Here is a 20082-nt window from a genome sequence, read left to right as displayed (position 1 = left end):
CTGTATATGATGTGCATATATGAGGAGGGTACTGTATATGATGTATGTATATAGTAGGGTACTGTATAATGTGTATATAGGAAGAGGGTACTGTATATGATGTGCAGATATGAGGAGGGTACTGTATATGATGTGAGTACAACCCCTATAATTATACAATATATCATCATATACACTACAAGCACTACCATGATACAGTGTATCATTATATACACACAACAACCCCCATCATTATATACACCAAGTAACAGCTGCTATGTGCAGCTCAGACACATCTGTAATGCCCGAAAAAAATTCTTCAGTTTGGCACGCTCAAATGGTTGTGACTTGCAAAAAGGGGTGTGGTATAATAATCGTAATCGAGGTTACATGTTGAATTAGTTGTCATGTTCAATTAGACCATAATTGCCCAGCTGTACTGTACATTTATAGAATACAATTCTCTAGTTAGAAAATTAATCTGCCTTATGTGCCCTTAACGGTGGTGGAACAATTTGTTCACCTCTGTTCCTCCTAAATAAGCAATAGAAAGCTCAGTCTGCACAGTTTTGGTTGAAGATACTCTTTAATAACAGAATATCATTGTGAAACCATTTTAAAAATAATATAGCCAATACTTTTTTTGTCCATTTTCCAATACTCTATAAGACAAGCATATTTCATAGCTACAAAAAAAAAAAAAATGGATGTCACAGATAACCAGCAGAGGGCTTTGTTTTTGTCCATCACTCACGATGAGCGGAAGACCAACAAGAGCAAGACCTTAACCAGTCCAGAAACTTGACTGTATAGTGTCTATTAGGAACAGACGGATAAGATTTCACATTGAAAGTCTGGAAGTTATAAAGGGAAAAACCATCAGCCCACTTTTTTAGACTACAGATACGGTGTCTTCCTTGTGAATTCTAGCATGTGATATGAGGTGGGACCTGCATCTAAAGCATTTGCCACAAACTGAACATGAAAAGGGCCTCTCGTCTGTATGTATTCGCTCATGAGTTTTAAGCTGAGACAGCTGTCCAAAGGATTTGCCACAAACATTACATGAAAATGGCTTCTCTCCTGTATGACTTTGCCGGTGTGTTATAAGTGCTGAAGTACACAGGAAAGTTTTCCCACATTCAGGACATATGCTTTTCTGGAATGTTTTATGGATTGTCTGATGTGTCTGAAGATCTGTCCTGGTAGTAAAGTGTTTCTGACATCCGACACACTGATAGGTCCTCACTGCCTCCTCGGGAGAGCAGATCACATTATTTATAGTTCCACCTCGCTGGCTGAGATTTACTGAAACCACATTTTCTTCCTGTATATCAGTGTCATCATTGTGGTACTCTTCAGTGGAAGTATTGTCTTCTTCGGAGCTTGAGTCATCCTTAATACGAACAATCCTGTACTGAATCTCCCCTGGTGAGTCATGAACTTTTTCTTTCGCATAAGCCTTTTTTTGCTTCATATAATTTTTTTCAGAATTTTTCACAGTATACAAAGTATTGAGTTGTCCATCTTTGCATGGGATGGATTCATTCTTAATAGTTGGCTGATCTGATGGTTGCTCATCATCAATAGTAGACAATTCCTGTTGTCTATGACTGATAGGTGCAGAAGAATCATTACCTAGTGTCTTACTTTTGCAATGCAAGACATCTTCATCCTTAACATGTGAAGATGATACTTGTTGCATGTTGTCTGTGACTGTCCAAACATCTTTGTTAGTGAGATTTTCTTCATGATATGATGGTGGCTCCTCCTTAATTAGAGTACATGTAATATCACTGTCTGTGAGTTCGCCTTCTTCTTGTGAGATGGACTCTTCTCCCTGTGTAGATATATATGAATGACGGACATCGGGAGTATAAATGGAGGTGTCCATGAATGTTCCTTCCTCATAAAGCATTGATTCTTCTTTGTTGTCAGATGTATATATAACAAGGCCATGCTCAGATAAATCTATGAGAATGAAAATAATTATTAGAACCAGAAAATTCTTAGTCCACAGCTGTTGTTATTTAAGGAATTGTACAGGAATAGAAAACTGGCTATAGCACAAACAGTACCAGCCTTGTCTATGAGACATTGAGGACTACCACCATGTGGACTGAGTTTGAAGCATTACAACATATCAAGGCAATGGTTTGCTGCACTCAAACTTATATGTAAGGTCAACACTTTCTAAAGTACAGATAATGGGGGAAATTTATTAAACATGGTGTAAAGTGAAACTGGCTCAGTTGCCCCTAGCAACCAATTAGATTCCACCTTTCATTCCTCACAGACTCTTTGGAAAATGAAAGGGGGAATCTGATTAGTTGCTAGGGGCAACTGAGCCAGTTTTACTTTACACCATGTTTTCTAAATTTCCCCGAATGTGTACATACAATATATCTATCTTATATAAATTTATATATATATATAAAAAATTAATTTTAGTATACAGTGATATATCAGTCCTCAAACAATTCAGTGCTCAAACAATAATTTTACTGTAAGTTGCTTTTGGTACTTGAACATCCAAGCAAGGCCAAGTCCTGTCAGTGACAGATGTTCTAACCAATGCAGCTGCAGCACAGTATATTTTCAGGTGCCACTTGCTTGCCCCTCCCTCCTCATGTCCTGGCTCCTCCTCTCCCCCTCCTCTTATGTGCGCTGCAAACAATGACTAATAAGCAATATTGGGGCTTGTCTGCAGAGCCTTTACAAGGCTGAGATACTGCAATCATTCCTGCGGCCACTCAAATGCACTGGCCACATCTGTTCAGCCAAAAACAATAATTTATATGGCCGTACAAATGATTTAATGAGCCGATGACGTCATATGTCCCCAAAGAGGTGTTCAGAGCGGGGCCCCGCGGCGACCCCGCTCTGAACCGCCGCGATCCCGGGTGCCACGTTGTCCTGGAGGAGCGATCTCCGTGTCTGGTGCCGGCCAGGTGCAGCAGCCGAAAGCAAACTAGTGCTGATCTCATTGATCTTTGCTGTATAACTATACAGCAAAGATCTCAATGAGAGATCAGTGAGTATATACTAGAATATACTAGTACATGTGTAAAAAAAAAAAAAAAAAAAGTGTTCTTATTAGTAAAAAGCCCCCTCCCCTAATAAAAGTTTGAATCACCTCCCTTTTCCCAAGTTTGAAATAAAAGTAAGTAAATAAATAAAACATGTTTGCTATCGCCGCGTGCGTAATCGCCCGAACTATTAATTAGTCACATTACAGATCTCGCACGGTAAACGGCGTGAGTGCAAAAAAATCCCAAAGTGCAAAATTGCGCATTTTTGGTCGCATCAAATTCAGAAAAAAATGTAATAAAAAGCGATCAAAAAGTCGTATATGCGCAATCAAGGTACCGATAAAAAGTAAACATCATGGCGCAAAAAATGACACCTGACACAGCCCCATAGACCAAAGATAAAAGCGTTAAAAGTGTGGGAATGGAGCGATTTTAAGGAACGTATATTTGTTAACAATGGTTTGAATTTTTTACAGGCCATCAGATACAATATAAGTTATACATTTTATATATCCTTTTAATTGTAACGACTTGAGGAACATGCACAACAAGTCAGTTTTACCCCAGGGCGAATGGCGTACAAACAAATACCCCCTCAAATAAAAGAAATGTGGGGGTTTTTTTCAATTTCACCACACTTTGAATTTTTTTCTGGTTTCGCAGTGTACTTTATGCAAAAATTTAGCATGTCATTGCAAAGTAGTGACGCAAAAAATAAGGGCTCATGTGGGTTTTTAGGTGGAAAAATGCAAGTGCTATGGCCTTTTAAACACAAGGAGGAAAAAACGAAAATTGGCCCCGTCCTTAAGAGGTTAAGGAAACTAATACTGCATGGGCTACAGGAGAGGGCATTATTACCTTTATGGATGGGCAGCTTGTCTACAGGTGGGTGGGAGAGTCCACATCACTGCTGTACATATCACCCATTATGCTGGATGCTTCCTGCCACAGAGGAGCCAACATACTAGGCCACAATCCAGCCAGCTCTCCTTCCTATACTTGTCATGTCATTGCAATGTATGATATCATTTATCATAGTGCACAGCAACAATGCTGTATGCACGCCTCAATAAATAACAAGATTGGCCCGCGACTTTGGGCAATTTTTTTACTTTGGCCAACTGTGTATTAGTTTGACACCCCTGGTCTAAAAGGTCTTCAAAAGTGCATACAGTATACTGTTTTTCCTACGTTTAGGTATTCCCATCTGGGGTACTTTCTAGAATGGGACTCCGAAATCCATAAAGAATTGAGGTGCAGGCAACACATGGGCACAATCCAGCTCCGTTCTCTAAGGAGCTTCTGAAAAATGCCAAATGCAGCTTTTTTTTTTCAGTGGTGATTTTAGGGTCCCTGTTCGCAGGGGTTCCCCATATCCCTTAGTTATGCCATTAAACCCATTTAGGCTGGGTTCACACACAGTATATTTCAGTCAGTATTTGGTCAGTATTTTGAAACCTCAACCAGGAGTGGATTGAAAACACAGAACGGCTCTGTTCACAAAATGTTGAAATTGAGTGGCTGGCCGACATTTAATGGCAAATATTTGCTGTTATTTTAAAACAAAGGCCGTTGTATTGAAATAATGGCAGTTATTTACTGTTATATGGCTGCCATACACTCAATTTCACCATTGTGTGAACAGATCTTTTCTGTGTTTTCAATCCACTCCTGGTTGAGGTTGCAAAATACCGAATGAAATATTCTGTGTGTGAACCCAGCCTTACATTGTTTCCTGTGGGAAAACACTGCTTGTTTCTCATACAGCCTTCCAGAAGGGATTGTTTTGAGAACAGAAGTATGAGTGTACTACATTATTTCTTGGTTAACATGCACTACTACAATCACTTTTTCCCTATCGTCCCATTGGCATCACAACGTATGGGGTAAAATCGCCCCTGCGAGCCCCTGGGACGAAGGAATATTTTAATGAACATAATTAGATAAGATTTTAATCCCCTTCTACGGAAGTATAAATAGGCCCGCCTCCCCACATCATCAGTCTTTTTTACTTCGTCAGCTAAGCCCTAGGGGACCTTGCCCCCTCCTACCTTATGCTCATGTTTATGTTTTCTTAATCTCTCCCTTTTTCTCCCTACAGGGATTAGTAGAGGGTGTTGTGTTACGTTGGGCTGCGCTACTGAGGAGATTCTGTGCAGTGTTTCTGCAATTAGGTCTCCTCGCCTGCTTGACACGCAGGTCCACGGCCTTGCGGTCCATCTCTCTGGAAGATTTCCGGGTTCCTCGTCATCACGCGTACGCGCCGCGTCATCGCGTAATGACGTTGCAGCGTCACGCCGCTCCGGCGGCTCTGCGCTTCAGAAGCGCTCAGAGTATTTCAGGAGCGCTCCAGGCAGTACAAGCTCTCTTCCGAGAGTGTGAGTGGCTCCTGTGTATACAGTGTGTTCCTCTGCGTGTTCAACTTCCTGTTGGAGTCTTCTTTCTGCTTACATAGTAAGTCTTTGATAATATATGTTCTGCTGCCATCTAGTGGTTGTTTTTGCTTACTGCAAGTTTATTACAGGCTAGGCCTGTTTATTCATGGTTATAAACATATTATATGCATATTATATGTGACATATAGGTGAGACTTATATACACATATCTTTTAGATGTCAGCAATGGAAACCAGTCCGTCTGCTAAAAGAGCATCTAAGCGCAAGCACTTCACATGTGCTGAATGCGAGACTCCTCTACCGGATGGCTACGAATTCCGTACGACTGAATCTACTAGCAAGATAAGGTTTCTTTTTCTCTATAAATATTCTTACATGGAATTTTTATTTCAGTTCGTTGTGCCTCATGTCGCCCTAAAAATGTTGAAGAGCCTGAAGTTCAGGATGTGGTAGTTTGGGTGAAAGATTATGTTGAAAAAGCTTTTGCTAATAGAGAGTCTCGCCATTCTTCTCAGAAGAAAAAACCCAAGCATATTATCTCTCCTTCTGTTTCCCAGCCTGTAAGTACTATATATAGTAAGGGGCTAGGGTATTGCTCTCCTCAGCTAAAAATTATCCTTTCTGCCCTAGGGATCAGCTTTTACGGTTATTGATGAGGTGAAGTCCTCCTCCTCTTCAGAATCATCATCTCCATCTGAAGCCGAAAAGGATACATTTAAAAGCTATTTTCCTATGGACAGCATCTATAAGTTGCGTAGGGCCGTACAGGCCGAAATTCACCCTGAAGAGCTGGAGGAAGGTGCTTCCCCTGTGAAAAAGCCGAGGGCTTTTTCAGTAGGAGAAGCATCAATGTCCATGATAAAAGCTGAGTGGAAGAAACCGGAAAAAGCTTCGGTTTTGAGCAAAAAATTTAAGACCCTGTACGTCCTTAAGGAGGACCAACCCAGGGAGTGGAACGAACCTCCTAAGGTAGATACAGCAATAGCTAAACTATCCAAAAACACAGTATTACCCGCAGAAGACGGATCTAACCTTAAAGATCCTATGGATAGAAGGGTGGAGGTGGCCTTTAAACGGTCATATACAGCTGCAGCAGCCCAAGGGGCAGTTGCAATCTCTTCCTTCAAGTATCTAGAAGCCTTAGGAGGTGGTTAGCCAAGGTCCAGGAGGATCTGGAGTCTGGTGTGAACAGGGACAAGGTCCTATGTTCTTTCAAAAATGTCAATGTCATTGATTTTCTATGTGATGCAGCATCACAAGGAACAAGGCTAGCCTCATAAACTATGGCTTTGTCTACAGCTGGTCGCCGGGCCCTGTGGTTAAAACCTTGGGTGGGTGACGCTAATTCTAAGTTCCAATTATGCAACTTGGAGTTCCAGCCTGGTAGACTCTTTGGTTCAGAACTCGACAAACTAATGGAAGAAATGTCGGACAAAAAAGGGAAATCCCTTCCATTATCTTCCGCCAGTGGCTCTTACAGACCTCGTGGTTCCTTTCGGAGGGGTAGATCCCCTCAGAGAGGAAAAAATAGATACCAGGTCAGAAATAAGGGAAGATATTACAACAAGAAAGGAGGAAAGCAGAATAAGGATTCCTCAAAAAAGCCAGATTTCTGACGCCAGAAGTATACCTGTGGGGGGGGCGTCTAGCTCATTTTCTCCCAAGTTGGGAAAAATTAATAAAGGACACCTGGATTGTAAACATTATCCGCTGCGGTTATGTGCTTCCTTTGTCTCCTTTCCCTCCCCCCAGGTTTCTGGTATCTAGGTATCTAGGTCAGATAAAGCATCCGGTATTGAAAGAAGAAATTTTTCACCTGTTGGCAGTCGAAGCTTTGGAAGAGGTTCCTACGTCGGAGATCGGTCTAGGAGTGCATTCTCCAATTTTTCTCGTTATGAAGCCATCCGGAAAGTGGAGACTTATTATCGATCTAAGGTATTTAAACCAATTCATGATAAAGAAAAAATTCCGCATGGAAAATATAAAATCAGTAAAAACCCTCCTGCAGGAGGGAGATTTTATGGTGTCCTTAGATCTTCAAGATGCGTATCTCCACGTTCCTATCGCGCCAACCCACAGGAGATATCTACGCATAGCGACTCAACTTCAGGGGGAGGTAAGACACCTTCAGTTCAAGGTGCTACCATTCGGAATAACTTCAGCCCCCTTTGTATTTACAAAAATTGTATCAGCCATCATGGTACTGTTCAGGTTACAGGGAATAAAGATCATTCCCTACCTAGACGACTGGTTGATTATGGCACAGACTCAGAATCTTCTGAGGTCTCAGTTGAGTTATGTCTTGGACATACTTCTTCAATTGGGGTGGATAGTCAACCAGGAAAAATCAGACCTTGTTCCGTCCACAACAAAGACGTTCCTCGGATTTGTCATAGATTCCATACAAATGAAACTCTTTCTCTCACCACCCAGAGTGATTCGTATTCAGAGAGGGGCACAATTTCTAATTCCGCCTCGGCAGGTGTCTCTTTGAACCTTAATGAAGTTTCTGGGGCTCCTCTCCCCAGATGCGGTTCCATGGGCTCTATGGCACAAGAGATACCTTTAGCAGGAGGTTCTGAAGACTTGGAATCGCAGAATAGAAGATCTAGATGCGCTTCATGTGTTGTCCACAGAGACGAGGCAGTCTCTAACCTGGTGGAGACAGGTCAGACATGGAGCTTCAATACTCGAACCTCATTGGATCACGATCACAACGGACGCTTCAGGCACAGGATGGGATGCCCACTTAGAAGAGAAGATGGTGTCAGGAGTATGGAACGCGCAGGAGTCCTCGCTCCCTTCGAATGTCAGGGAACTCAGAGCTATTTATCTAGCTCTTCTACATTTCTCTTCAATGTTATCGCAGAGGGTGGTGAGAATAAGGACGGACAACACTGCTTGTGTGGCATATATCAACAAGCAGGGAGGTACCAGATCATCTCTACTTCTCAGAGAAGTGGAATGTATCTTCAGATGGGCGGAACCCAGAGTGTCCAGATTGATGGCCATGCACATCAGGGGCATCCACAACACTCTAGCAGATCGGTTGAGTCGAGGATTGACGGTTCCGGGAGAATGGTCACTGTCGAGAACAGTGTTCATGCAATTAACCCGGAGATGGGGACTACCTCAGATAGATCTCATGGCGTCAGCAGAGAATGCCAAACTGAGGAATTTTTGTTCCCTGTATACAACAGACAGACCGTCGATCGTGGATGCCATGTCAATACAACGGAATTTCCAACTGGCCTACATTTTTCCTCCAATCTCCATGATTCCGAGGGTTCTCATGAAGATCAGGTTGGATCAGGCATCAGTGATAATAATCACACCATTTTGGCCGAAGAGGGCCTGGTTCACCCTGCTCATGAATATGAGCAAGGGGGAATTCTGGAAACTACCATTGGAGCCGGACCTGATTTCACAGGGGGAGCATCTTTGCCAGGACCTAGCCAGTCTCAGTCTCACAGCATGGAGACTGAGGGGATTCTATTAGGTTCAGCACAATTTTCTGATAAAGTTTTGCACACACTATCTCACGCTCGCAGTAATGCCACAAACAAATCCTATGCCCGTATATGGAACATTTTCCAATCTTGGTGTTCTGCAAGGCAGATTAATACTTTAAAGCCTTCTACTCCGCAAGTGCTGGAGTTTTTACAGGAAGGATTTGACAAGGGATTGACGCCAGGTTCCATTAAAGTCCAAATTGCAGTGTTGTCAGCTCATTAAAATTGTAGATTATTTCAGTTTTTGGAAGTCAAAAATTTTGTGAAGGCCATTACAAGATTAAGGCCTAGAATGAATAGACAAGTAGATTCATGGGATCTCTCCTTCGTTCTAAGATGCCTTTGCCTCCCTCCATTTGAACTTTTGGAGGAGGTAGACCTAAAATTTCTCACATTTAAGTGCACTCTACTGTTGGCTGTAACCTCAGCCAAGAGGGTAGGGGAGCTTCAGGCCCTTGGCTCAGCTCCTCCCTATGTGTCATTTGCAGAAGACAAAGTAATCCTCAGATTCCTCCCAGGCTTCCTACCTAAGGTACCTTCATTTGCAAACATAAATGAACCGGTGTTACTTCCTGTTTTCTCTCCTGCAAGTCAATCCCAAGATGATGTGAATCTATCTTTTTTGGATGTCTCTAGGACAATTAGAATCTATTTGTCCAGAGTTGCGGATTTTCGTAAGGATGAAAATCTGCTTATTCTTTTTGCTAGTAAGAATAAAGGGAAGAAGGCTTCCAAGCCCTCCATATCTCGCTGGATTTGTGATGCAATTGGATTATGCTATTAGTCGGCAGAAAAGACTCCTCCAGAATTCACAAGGGCACATTCTACGAGATCGGTTGCTTCCAGCTGGGCTGAAAGGTCATCCGTACCCTTGGAGAGTATTTGCCAGGCTGCCTCCTGGTTGTCTCTATCTACATTCGTCAGGCATTATAGATTGAGTGCCAAGTTTGAAGCCAGAACAGCCTTAGCCAGATCTGTGCTCAGTGCCGCTGCTCTGGAGTAACCCACCCTGGGGATATCTTGCTAGTTCCCCATACGTTGTGATGCCAATGGGACGATAGGGAAGCAAAAATTATTATGTTAATTTGTTTTCCCTGAGACCCATTGGCATCACAAGGCTCCCTCCCTTGTTGTTAGATCTTGTTATTTGACTGATGATGTGGGGAGGCGGGGCCTATTTATACTTCCGTAGGAGGGGATTAAAATCTTATCTAATTATGTTCATTAAAATATTCCTTCATCCCAGGGGCTCGCAGGGGCGATTTTACCCCATACATTGTGATGCCAATGGGTCTCAGGGAAAACAAATTAACATAATAATTTTTGCATCTTTCAATAGAAATGTATATTGTTATCATGGTTTTCACCACCAGAAACCTTTGGTGACAGTCTTGCATGTCTGATTTATCAGCCTGTTTGCATCACCACATATCTGAAAGGAAATGAATGCTGGTCAGCAGAATCGGTGCTTGCTTGCAGATCGGTTTTGTGCACTTAAGACTTGAGGACTATAACCCTTAGTGCACAGATCTGCCCCTCCTCATGAATATTCATTGCAGAGTGCTGCCTCTGTATTTTTGAGGAGGGGCAGCGTGGGTCAGTGCACTAAGGACAGCACTCCCACCCCCAGTACACTAAACTACTTAATTTACCTAATAATTAAACTGAATATTTAAACAATGCTGAGGATGAAGATAAAAAAGTATCTTCATTCTTAGCATTCTATGTGCTATGGAAGCATAACAACAGATTATAAAACAAAAGTAATAGAAAACAAACACAGTATCGTACTATGCTTCTCACCAGGCTTTCCAAGGCTCCTATTCTATAGGTAAGCACACTTGCCTCTGGGAAAGCTGGATGACAGCCCCTGTGACATTTCACATTGGTTGTTACCTAACATCTTCAGAACTGTGTAATGGTGTGCTAAATATTATAAGTGACTGATAAAATTTCCTGATACATAGAATAGCTGAGGCCATGAGATGGGATTACTCTGCTCTGACATTCTGCTCTGCAGTTGTAGGAAGAACTTTTAGCAATTACTGTAAATAATTTTCTTAAAACTCCACTAATTTCTATAGGATGTCACTTATGTTTCCTTTAGTAGTCAGCTGAGAACCTGAAAAGTCTATGCAATATGTTTTGTGTAATACAGACCGTGATGTATAGGAATAACACACAGTGATGTCAAAGTACATGGATAACGAATAGCAATGTTACACTATACAGGTAATATACACAGTAATGTCACAGTGCATGCATAATCTACTCACACTACCTACATGGATGCACAGAGAGGGCCCAGTTACAATATGGATGTACACAGTGGGCTTGTCTACTAAACGAGGGCACAGAGCGGTCATGACTAAAATTTGGAGGCATACTGGGCATAATTGCTTATTTGGGCCCACTGTTACTGTGTAAAGCAGTATAATTGCTGCCCCAAACAACAGTAAAATAGCATCTGAGGCTTCCTGCAAGGAGAAAAATGTTCCATTTAGCAATAAAAAATAAAAATTGAGATTTAAATTGAGAATCATCCATAATGTTAAAAAAAATTAAGCTTGAGATTTAAATTTTTGGCAATAGGTCCCTAAATATAAATATAAACTAGTAAGGAAAGCAGCACAGGTGTATCACAGTGCCATCGATAGCAACAAAAACAGACGAGAATGCAGCACCTCAATCAAGTGAGTGCCTATTGTGATAATTTTGCGATAAAAAAGGGATTTGCGGGATGGTGCTGCCTACTGTCTATTTTTGCTGAACTGAATTTAGATAACGGTAATTCCTGGTACAGTCCACAAATATCAATAAATTGCATGCACCAGTGCCTACCAAGGAAGCGGTAAGTTCTCATGCTGTCTGCAAGTGGAAGCCCCGGCAAGTAGCACTCTATGTAAGAGCACACTAACGCCAATGAGTCCTTATTAAAATCCCCCGCCCCTCCCTCGACACCCATTGGTATGGGCCGACCTAGAGGAGGTGGAGCCTAGACCTTTAGGCCAGCCTGTTCCAATGGTCATTAAGGGGATGGGGCCTATGTGATGATGATGTCACAGAGGGGTGGGGCCAACGGTGGTGCTGTGGGTGGAGCTAAGTGGCACTGTTCCATAAAGCCCCACCAATTTAGAACAATCTGCAGTTGATAAAAGATCCCTTTTTACTTAAACAAGCACCACGACGTATGATATAAAATGAAGCATGAAAACTGGTAAATTTACCTTTTACACCTCTGTGTAGAGAAGTCAAAATGCAAAAAGGGGGTGACAATGTCACTTTAACAATTCTTACCATGTGATCTGAACGACTGCTCATTATCCAACATGTCTGCATAAAAGTCATGATGTCCTTCTAAATAGTCCCCCTCCTGGAAAACAATTAAGATAAAATGTTACCACCACAACCTAACTACATTATATAGTCATTAATCAAATGCTTCAAAAATGATGATGAAAAAGCCATTGGCACTATCTATCTTGTAGCAGAGGTGTGGAAGTAACAACTTGCATTTGCATTCCTGTGCTGTGTGTGATTAATCAAATGTTGCTTTTGGTGTCAATGTATAATGTCCCGCTGACCCATCTGTTCTCACCTCTCCATTCAGCAGCTGGATAATCTTGTAGGCTAGTTCCAGAATCCTCCGATCACTGTTTTCCTCACTACTGTGGCATGGAGGAAGTGGTGTCATTTTCGCTGGAGCTTGGGAACTATCCAGTTCTCCTAATTCTCTCATCTTAGCTCGCTTACGAGACTTCACAACCGTGTAATCCTGAGTAGGAGGAGAGAAAACAACATTATCACTAATTACAACTAAACAATGAAGAACAACCAACATTTTCTACCTTCACTTGGCCAGTATTGATAAGTGTTATTGGTATTTTACATGCATGTGCTGGAAACAAACCAGTGCCCAGCTCCCTCCAATACAAAGCACCATATTGTATTATTACAGATAAAAAAAATGACAGATTCTCAATTTCTCACCTCCCCAGTCAACAGGTAGATGATCTCCAGTGTGATATTCAATATCCTCTGAGTCATTCGACTTCTGATTTTCTTTGCACTTTTGGGGCGAGGCGGACGCTCTATATAATGAATGAGGAGATTATTTCACACTATATATGATCTATGATTCAGGGATACACAACTAAATGCTAACGCTACAAAAGCACTGTTATTTGAACAAACTTTGCATAAAATAGTAGTACAAGGGAATGTAAGGATATTTGTAACATATTTTACGAGAGAAAAAAAACATTTTCTCCTCTTATCAGGCTCCTTTCCTGCCTGTCCCCAAACTTATTATTCAGCTCAACTCCTTCCTGTCTTTACAAGACTGCACTGTAGTTCTGCAGCACTGGAGTGCTGGGTTCAAATCCCACCAGGGGCAACACCTGCAAAGAGTGTGTATGTTTGCTCTGTTTTTGCGTGGATTTCCTCTGGGTACTCTTTTCCTCCCAAAAAATCCAGGTGAATTTATATCGTAAGCCCTAATGGGGACAAGGACCAAAATCAACAAACTATGTAGAGTGCTGTAGAATCAGTTGGCGATACACAAATAAAAGCATTAGAAGCAAATAGAGGGACTGCAAAAAGACTACACAAGCTTACTCTCTTAGATTTCCCCCAGTGCTTGATTCACAGCTTAGACTGTTGAATACTGCTCTATAATTCCACTCATTTTGCTGCAGTTTCTTAGGGTGTACAATGAAGCCATAAAAAAGCAGGATCCCCACTTCTGTAGACATTATAGCTGCTAGTCTCCACCCACTTCCTCATGGACAAATGAAAATTAAAGACAGAGCCTTCAAAGCACGAATCTGGTGAAAAATGTGAAATAGAAGTTATAGTATGGCCAGAAATAGTGCTGCTCCTCAAGTAGATACTACATATTCTTGGACAAAACTATAAAATTACTTAAAACAATTGGTTCATATTAAAGGGGACAACGCGGGTGCCAGGGGCGGACATAGAGAAGGGGGACAGAAGCACATTGCTAAATTATATACCTTTGTAACATGTTTCAATCACAGTTAAAAACATTTGCACCAGAGTTTGTCCTTTAACGATAGCCCCTACCACCCCCCCTCCCCCATAAAACTGTTCTGTTCACAAATGAATCTCCACACAACAGCATAGTATTCAAAAGAAAATCATTAGTCTCCAAACAGAAGACTTCACCTTTTTTTTTCTGTATCTTCTTTACAGTAGTTGTAGCCTGTACTGTACAGTTAAAAATTGTTGGGAGAGCATCCTTCTTCAGGCTCTTTCTCATTCCCTCATTAGTATAGGAATCTGGGGTAAAGTGCTGAGAGCATATGCGAAATGCGTCTGTCTTCTTCCCTTCAAATACTTTATCAGTAAAAGCTTCAATGTCTCCAAAATCTTGACCTGTCTGCATTAGCCATGCCTTAATCATCTCCTTGCTTCTTGGAAAGGCGTGGATGGTGATAGCCGGATCCTTCTTTTTCCAACTAAAGGAACATCCTTTAACAATACAGGATGGCATCCTACAAGAGTAAAAATGTAAGTACTGATTAATGCACACAAACAGCTACTACAACTTTGATATAATGCCTTCCTTTACCATTCACAATTTCCCAGACTTGCCTAATAAAGACAAGTCTGTACATGGTCATGATCTTGTAGCCTATTTATATTATGTCCCATTAACCAGAAGAGGTAATAATACCATATGAGCCCCATAGATTTACAGATCTAAAGCATTTAAAGAGGATCCGTCACTGTTTAAAGGGGTTCTGCCACGAAGTGGTTAAAAAAAAAATAATGGCAAGAAGTGGCATCACTTGAAACCTGCTAGTTGTAATAGTGCTACCGGCCAGAGCACGCTCCTAGCCGAACTTGTGTTCATTGTATTCTGTATTGTATTCTGCATGCAGTGCTGTTAAAGAAGTTTTTCAATTGTTAAAAAAATTGCCTTTATCCATTTTTTTAGGAGAATGTACCATCATGTACAGCAATTCTTTTTTTTCATTATCTGGTCACGTGGGGATCTTGGTGGCATGGCCCTTTTTTCAAAGCATTGCCTGGTTCCCACGCTCTGCCCCATTCTCTTCTTGTGCACAGGCCCGGCTCTATGCACTGGACGTAGGCCCAGCACCCCCCAGTGTGACACTCTCCCCTCCCCTCTGTGACGCGCCTCCATTAGAATAAACAGGAAATTTTCACAGAGGGGAGTTCACACTGGAAGGCGCTGGGTTACCTCCAGTGCATAGAGTTGGGCAGATGCACAAGAAGAGAATGGCACAGAACGCCAGGAGGACAGTGTTTTGAAAAAAAGACTGCGCCACTGAGATCCCGTGCTAGTGCAGACCAGGTGATGCGAGAAAAATTTGCTATATAATGGTCTAACCAATGGGACAAGCGAGCATCGCGTTGCAAAAGCAGCACAAACATAGTCTGCTATTGGCAGTGCATCTCTTATTACAGAGCATTTGCCCACTTGTCTGCTGATCGCTGGCTCTAATAAATAGATATCAGCCTGCTTTGACACAATCTATCTATGTAATAGGGCCTTTCCAGAATTCTCTACAGCAGGTTTGATGGCGCAGATTTGAAGCTTCTGATTTGCTTTGAATCTGCAACTTCAAATCTGCGCCTAAGGGCCCTATTACACGGAAGATTATTGTGCGAAAAATCGTTATATCATTCGAATTTGAACGATAATTTTTCTGTGTAATTGCAAGCAATGATCGAAAAATCGTAAGTGTGTCGTTGATTGTTGATTTAGATCTGAACCTAAAATCATTGTTAATCGTTCGCTGTAGTTCCGCATTTTTTCACTAATCGTTCAGTGTAATTGCACATTGTCCATTGTTTTGCTGGGAGTAAACGATCATAGTAACTATCATAACTAACGACTATTGTTCTGTGTAATAGTGTTGTCACGATACCAGAATTTTGAGTTCGATACCAATACCAACTTTTTTTTTTCAATGCTCGATACTGATTCGATACTTAATAAATTAAATAAAAATCAAACAAAACAAAAAAAAATAGAATAGAAATGCTCCCCCCCTATTCTGACCTCAGCTATCAGGGGGGAGGATGGGGGCTGTAGTCATATAACACACACCAGCTATCAGGGGGGATGATGGGGGCTGTAGTCATGTAACACACCAGCTATCAGGGGGGATGATGGGGGCTGTAGTCATGTAACACACACCAGCTATCACTGGGGGGATGATGGGGCCTGTAGTCATGTAACACACACTTCAGCTATCAGGGGGGATGATGGGGGCTGTAGTCATGTAACACACACTTCAGCTATCAGGGGGGATGATGGGGGCTGTAGTCATGTAACACACACTTCAGCTATCAGGGGGGATGATGGGGGCTGTAGTCATGTAACACACCAGCTATCAGGGGGGATGATGGACGCTGTAGTCATGTAACACACACTTCAGCTATCAGGGGCGATGATGGGGGCTGTAGTCATGTAACACACCAGCTATCAGGGGGGATGATGGGGGCTGTAGTCATGTAACACACACTTCAGCTATCAGGGGGGATGATGGGGGCTGTAGTCATGTAACACACCAGCTATCAGGGGGGATGATGGGGGCTGTAGTCATGTAACACACACTTCAGCTATCAGGGGGGATGATGGGGGCTGTAGTCATGTAACACACACTTCAGTTATCAGGGGGGATGATGGGGGCTGTAGTCATGTAACACACCAGCTATCAGGGGGGATGATGGGGGCTGTAGTCATGTAACACACACCAGCTATCAGGGGGGATGATGGGAGCTGTAGTCATGTAACACACACCAGCTATCAGGGGGGATGATGGGGGCTGTAGTCATGTAACACACACCAGCTATCAGGGGGGATGATGGGGGCTGTAGTCATGTAACACACCAGCTATCAGGGGGGATGATGGGGGCTGTAGTCATGTAACACACACCAGCTATCAGGGGGGATGATGGGGGCTGTAGTCATGTAACACACACTTCAGCTATCAGGGGGGATGATGGGGGCTGTAGTCATGTAACACACACTTCAGCTATCAGGGGGGATGATGGGGGCTGTAGTCATGTAACACACCAGCTATCAGGGGGGATGATGGGGGCTGTAGTCATGTAACACACACTTCAGCTATCAGGGGGGATGATGGGGGCTGTAGTCATGTAACACACCAGCTATCAGGGGGGATGATGGGGGCTGTAGTCATGTAACACACCAGCTATCAGAGGGGATGATGGGGGCTGTAGTCATGTAACACACACTTCAGCTATCAGGGGGGATGATGGGGGCTGTAGTCATGTAACACACACTTCAGCTATCAGGGGGGATGATGGGGGCTGTAGTCATGTAACACACACCAGCTATCAGGGGGGATGATGGGGGCTGTAGTCATGTAACACACCAGCTATCAGGGGGATGATGGGGGCTGTAGTCATGTAACACACACCAGCTATCAGGGGGGATGATGGGGGCTGTAGTCATGTAACACACACCAGCTATCAGGGGGGATGATGGGGGCTGTAGTCATGTAACACACACTTCAGCTATCAGGGGGGATGATGGGGGCTGTAGTCATGTAACACACCAGCTATCAGGGGGGATGATGGGGGCTGTAGTCATGTAACACACACTTCAGCTATCAGGGGGGATGATGGGGGCTGTAGTCATGTAACACACCAGCTATCAGGGGGGATGATGGGGGCTGTAGTCATGTAACACACACCAGCTATCAGGGGGGATGATGGGGGCTGTAGTCATGTAACACACACTTCAGCTATCAGGGGGGATGATGGGGGCTGTAGTCATGTAACACACCAGCTATCAGGGGGGATGATGGGGGCTGTAGTCATGTAACACACACCAGCTATCAGGGGGGATAATGGGGGCTGTAGTCATGTAACATACCAGCTATCAGGGGGGATAATGGGGGCTGTAGTCATGTAACATACCAGCTATCAGGGGGGATGATGGGGGCTGTAGTAATGTAACATACCAGCTATCAGGGGGGGATAATGGGGGCTGTAGTCATGTAACATACCAGCTATCAGGGGGGATGATGGGGGCTGTAGTCATGTAACATACCCGCTATCAGGGGGGATAATGGGGGCTGTAGTCATGTAACACACACCAGCTATCAGGGGGGATGATGGGGGCTGTAGTCATGTAACATACCAGCTATCAGGGGGGATGATGGGGGCTGTAGTCATGTAACATACCAGCTATCAGGGGGGATAATGGGGGCTGTAGTCATGTAACATACCAGCTATCAGGGGGGATAATGGGGGCCTCCGGCCCCCACCTCACAGTCCCGTGCAGATCTAGTGGCCGCATGTCCTCCTGCCTCCCCCACTCCTCCGGTCTCCCCCTCCTCCAGCCTTGTTCTCCGATCTCCTCTCCCGGACCGCAGCGCTGCTCTCTTCCCTCTCTGCAGCCGCCGACCCTGCTCTGACCCCTGAGCTATGCAAGGCTATATATTACTGCTATAGCATTGCATAGCATCAGTAAAATCAGCGCTCTGCTAGTAGAATGTGGCTGAGCCAGACTTAACAGAGACACTGGGAGGGTGAGTGCGGACCTCAGGCTGTGAGGTGACCCATCAGCCCCCCGCACTCACATTGCGGGGGTGCCGATTAGACACTTCACAGCCACCTCAAGGGTTAAATGACTGTAGCCTGCGGGATCTCGGGCCGCAGTCATTAGCTGCCGGGGTCTGCTACACACAGTAGCCGACCCTGCTGCATATGGAGGGGGTTAGGAGAGGGTTAAATGCCGCTGTCAGTGTGACAGCGGCATCTATACAGTTACATAGCCGGCACAATCGATCGCTGTGTGCCGGCTATTTGAACTTGGCGCCGCTGAAGCGGAGAGAGGGAGGGCGGGCTGAGGAGTAACAGTACAGGGGATGCGCAGAAGACATGACAGGCACTCGGCTCGCTGCCTGCCATGTCTCCTGCTGTGTACTCTATGATAAGCTGTGCAGCAGTGCGGCTAAGGGTGGTATTACACGGAACGATAATCGGCCGAATTGGCCCGATTCGGCCGATTATCGCTCCGTGTAATAAATGCAACGATCAGCCGATGACAACGATCATCGGCTAATCGTTGATAAAGTTTAGAACCTATTTTCGTCGGGCGCCGACCGCGCACCGCTGCGTGTAATAGCGGTGCGTGGCCGGCGACTAACGATATACATTACCCATCCACGTTCCAGGGCTGCTCCTGCCGTCCGCTTCTCCCTGCGTCCCGCGCGCGCTCTAGCGTCACAGAGGCCTGTCAGCTGGTAGGCCGCTCAGCCAATCACAGGCCGCGGCGGTCCCGGCCTGTGATTGGCTGAGCGGCCTACCAGCTGACAGGCTGCTGTGACGCTAGAGAGCGCGCGGGACCCCCGGGAGAAGCGGACGTAGGAGCAGCCCTGGAACGTGGATGGGTAATGTATGCCAGTTTAGCAAGGGCTGCAAGGACATCGGTAACGATGTCCTTGCAGCTCTTGTCAAACGATTATCGGGCCGTGTAATAGGCCCAGTAAACGAGCAACGATCTAGCAGATCGCTGCTCGTTTACAGGTATTATCGGGCCCTGCTCGGCCCGTGTAATACCACCCTAATCATAAAGTATTGAATACCAGGAAATCCTGGTATCGAACCGAAAATATGCCCCTAAAATCGATAGTAGAATCGATTTTTCGGTGCATCGTGCATCCCTACTGTGTAATATGGTGAACGATTTCAGGTTACCGATAAACAATCTCGTTTGCGATCGTTTATCGTTAGTCGTTAATAATCGTTTCGTGTAATAGTACCCTAAGGGTTCATTTACCCAAAAAGTTTATCTGACAGATTATCTGCCGAAGATTTGAAGCCAAACCCAGAAACAGACTATAAACAAAGAACAGGTCATAAAGGAAAGCCTGAGTTTTCTCCTCTTCATATCCATTCCTGGCTTTGGCTTCAAATCTTTGGCAGATAATCTGTCAAATAATCTTTCTGTGTAAATGGACCCTTAGATCATTACATGTAAAAGGACCCTAATTGTGCAGGAATGGGGCAACCATGGAAGTCTATGGTAGTTTTGCAATCACGGGCAGTTTCCTGATGTACATCAGGAAAGTGCCCAGGATTCCGGATTTGTCGAGAGCCACTCCTGCAACCGCCTGCTGCTCCCGGGCCGCT

General features: G+C 43.9%; 1 protein-coding gene across 1 annotated transcript in view; it reads right to left on the bottom strand.

Moving 5' to 3' along the window:
• Positions 1–599: 599 nt before the first annotated feature.
• The window catches only part of LOC138798696 (oocyte zinc finger protein XlCOF29-like), a 34377-nt gene continuing 14894 nt past the window's right edge, over positions 600–20082 (bottom strand). The window contains exons 2-6 of the mRNA XM_069979243.1: positions 14107–14435; positions 12910–13010; positions 12518–12694; positions 12217–12292; positions 600–1950 (exon numbers count right to left, since the gene is read on the bottom strand). Of these exons, the coding sequence (XP_069835344.1) occupies positions 872–1950; positions 12217–12292; positions 12518–12694; positions 12910–13010; positions 14107–14434 (1761 nt within the window). The 5' untranslated portion in view covers position 14435 and the 3' untranslated portion in view covers positions 600–871. The remainder of the gene's footprint in view (positions 1951–12216; positions 12293–12517; positions 12695–12909; positions 13011–14106; positions 14436–20082) is intronic.

Source organism: Dendropsophus ebraccatus, chromosome 8 (genome assembly GCF_027789765.1).
Source record: "Dendropsophus ebraccatus isolate aDenEbr1 chromosome 8, aDenEbr1.pat, whole genome shotgun sequence".
NCBI classification, from domain to species: Eukaryota; Metazoa; Chordata; class Amphibia; order Anura; family Hylidae; genus Dendropsophus; species Dendropsophus ebraccatus.
This window is presented reverse-complemented; position numbering and strand designations above follow the sequence as displayed.